Genomic DNA, 2593 nt, shown 5'->3' on the forward strand with positions numbered 1-2593 from the left:
GGTACTGGCAACGGCCACGCTCAAAATGGTGCATCTCATGTGCCACCCGCACAAGAACCAGTCCAGGGGCACTGGCAACGATCTTACTTGGCTTGCCGGGTCTTCTCACGCACAGCACATTTCCAAAGGTCTCGGTCCGTAGTCATCGCCTCGGTGAGGCCCAATGTACGAAGGTCTTGCCTCACCACCTCAGCCCATATATATATATATATATATATATATGTGTGTGTGTGTTGTTGTATAGATATATAGAATCAAGGGAAGATGTATCAATTGAAGTGTAAGGTTATGAGGATGAATCTTCAAGGTATGAATTATACGTAGGCATGGTTGAATGTATTAGAGTACAAAAACTGTTGTTAAAAGTAGTAGCATTGGTATTATTGTATCCACCTCTTATAGATGCCATGGTACATTTGTCAGTTTGGCAGGTCTTTCAGGGCAGCTCAAACAAAGATCTTAGTATCAGTTTATATTTGTGCCTACATTTTCCTGACACAAGTGATTTTGAATTAAGATAACCATCTGGTTGCAGTAAGTGTTCCAATATTAGTCTTTTTCAGTAGTGCATGAATTACAATTTTTGCTTCCATTCTTATGATTTCCATTTAATATACAAATCAGTAGTTAGATGAAGCTGGAAAGCTTAGTTACATGCCATCCTTTAGTGTTCTAGGAGATAGCTAGATGATTGAGATATTTTCGAATACCTTCTCAGATACATACAGCATTCAGTAAATCACCCTTTAACACACACATAACACATTCATAGGATTATGCCTAACATATGCATGTGTATATTGTATGAAAATATTTGCCTGTGTGTATTTATTTTTCAACCAAATTATCGTATTGATTAAATATATTGACAGTTTGTTTAAAACTTCAATTTCTTGTAGATACATGGAAAAACTGGTGAGCCTTTCTGGGTTTGGGTAGAAGACCCAGATAATAACTTTATTTACCATTCTGAAAGTTTTCTTTTACACAAGAAGAGTGTAAGTAGTTTTTGATTTGTTGTATGTAGATTTGTAGTTTTTTTTTAAATATGTGACTATCACATCATTTACCCATTATCTTTTTATTTTTTTTATTTGTTTTGGTCTTTGAACTGTGGCCATACTGTGGTACCACGTTAAAAGATTTAGTCAAACAATCAACCTCAATACTTATTTTCAAACCTAATACTTATCCGGTGATCTCTGAACTGCAGAAGATATAAACAAACCAACACCACTTGTTAAGTGGTTGGTGGGGACAAACATAAGACACACACACACACATATATATATATATATATATATATATATATATATATATATATATATATATATACATTCACCAGTCCTCAGTCAAATCATCCAACCCATGCTAGCATGGAAAGTGGACATTAAACGATGATGATGATGATATATATATATATATAATATATATATATATATAAACAAATATATATACATAGATTGGATAGATGGTATCTTATATATATATGTGTGTGTGTGTGTATATATATATTACATGCCAGAATGGATAACTTCACTAAAATTACAAAAACTTCCAAACTTTAAATATTCATAAAATGGCTGTGATTTCCATTTTATGCATGAAAATCTATATTTTTGCAGAAATTTTTAATAAAATCAGAACCAGTGCATCAAGCCAAAAGGATCCAAGTACTCTTAATTATTTTAAGTTGATAAATTTAGGGAGAGTGTAAGACTAATTAGATTGGTTTTGTTATTTGTTGGATATCTTGGCAATATTGTTTTTTCATTTTTTGAGAGTTTAGTTAACTGTAGAATTCTATCAAAATGTATTTTCCTTACAGGTTGTTGCTATGGAGCCACAATCAATGGTTTTTACTATTCCAATATTTGAACCATTACCAAATCAGTACTACATTCACATTTGTTCAGATCGTTGGATTGGCTCTGAGAATGTTTTGCCAATATCTTTTCAACATTTGATCCTTCCTGAAAGGCATCCTCCTCACACAAGTAAGTTTATTCCTGCAATCTCTACTATCTTTTATTTTAAATAAAATACTTTTTACCTTTTTTTACTTGTCTTAGTCATTAGACTGTGCCCATGCTGGGGCACTGCTTTGAAGAATTTTAGTCAAATGAATCAACCCCAGTACTTATTATTTTTTTGTAAAGCCTGATACTTATTCTATCAGTCATTTTTGCTGAACCACTAAATACACCAACACCAGTAGTCAGGCGGTTGTTGAAGACAAACACCTACACAAAGACACACACACACACATTTATATACATATATATACTAACAGAGATACCCACAACACTCTTGGAGTGGTTGGCGTTAGGAAGGGCATCCAGCTGTAGAAACTCTGCCAGATCAGACTGGAGCCTGGTGCAGCCATCTGGCTCACCAGTCCTCAGTCAAACCGTCAAACCCATGCCAGCATGGAAAGCAGACGTTAAATGATGATGATCTATATATATATATATATATATATATCATCATCATCATCATCATCATCGTTTAACGTCCGCTTTCCATGCTAGCATGGGTTGGACGATTTGACTGAGGACTGGTGAAACCGGATGGCAACACCAGGCTCCAGTCT

At 34.5% G+C, this 2593-nt stretch overlaps 1 protein-coding gene across 4 annotated transcripts in view; it reads left to right on the top strand.

Annotated features, from left to right (window-relative positions):
* Positions 1 to 2593, top strand: part of LOC106884418 (activating signal cointegrator 1 complex subunit 3) — a 493492-nt gene that overhangs the window by 46594 nt on the left and 444305 nt on the right. For all 4 annotated transcript variants that reach the window (XM_014935791.2, XM_052972249.1, XM_014935790.2 and 1 more), the window contains 2 exons: positions 900 to 998; positions 1829 to 1997. In XM_014935791.2, coding sequence (XP_014791277.1) covers positions 900 to 998; positions 1829 to 1997 — 268 coding nt within the window. The remainder of the gene's footprint in view (positions 1 to 899; positions 999 to 1828; positions 1998 to 2593) is intronic.

The sequence above is a fragment of the Octopus bimaculoides genome, chromosome 1 (assembly GCF_001194135.2).
Source record: "Octopus bimaculoides isolate UCB-OBI-ISO-001 chromosome 1, ASM119413v2, whole genome shotgun sequence".
Lineage (NCBI taxonomy): Eukaryota > Metazoa > Mollusca > Cephalopoda > Octopoda > Octopodidae > Octopus > Octopus bimaculoides.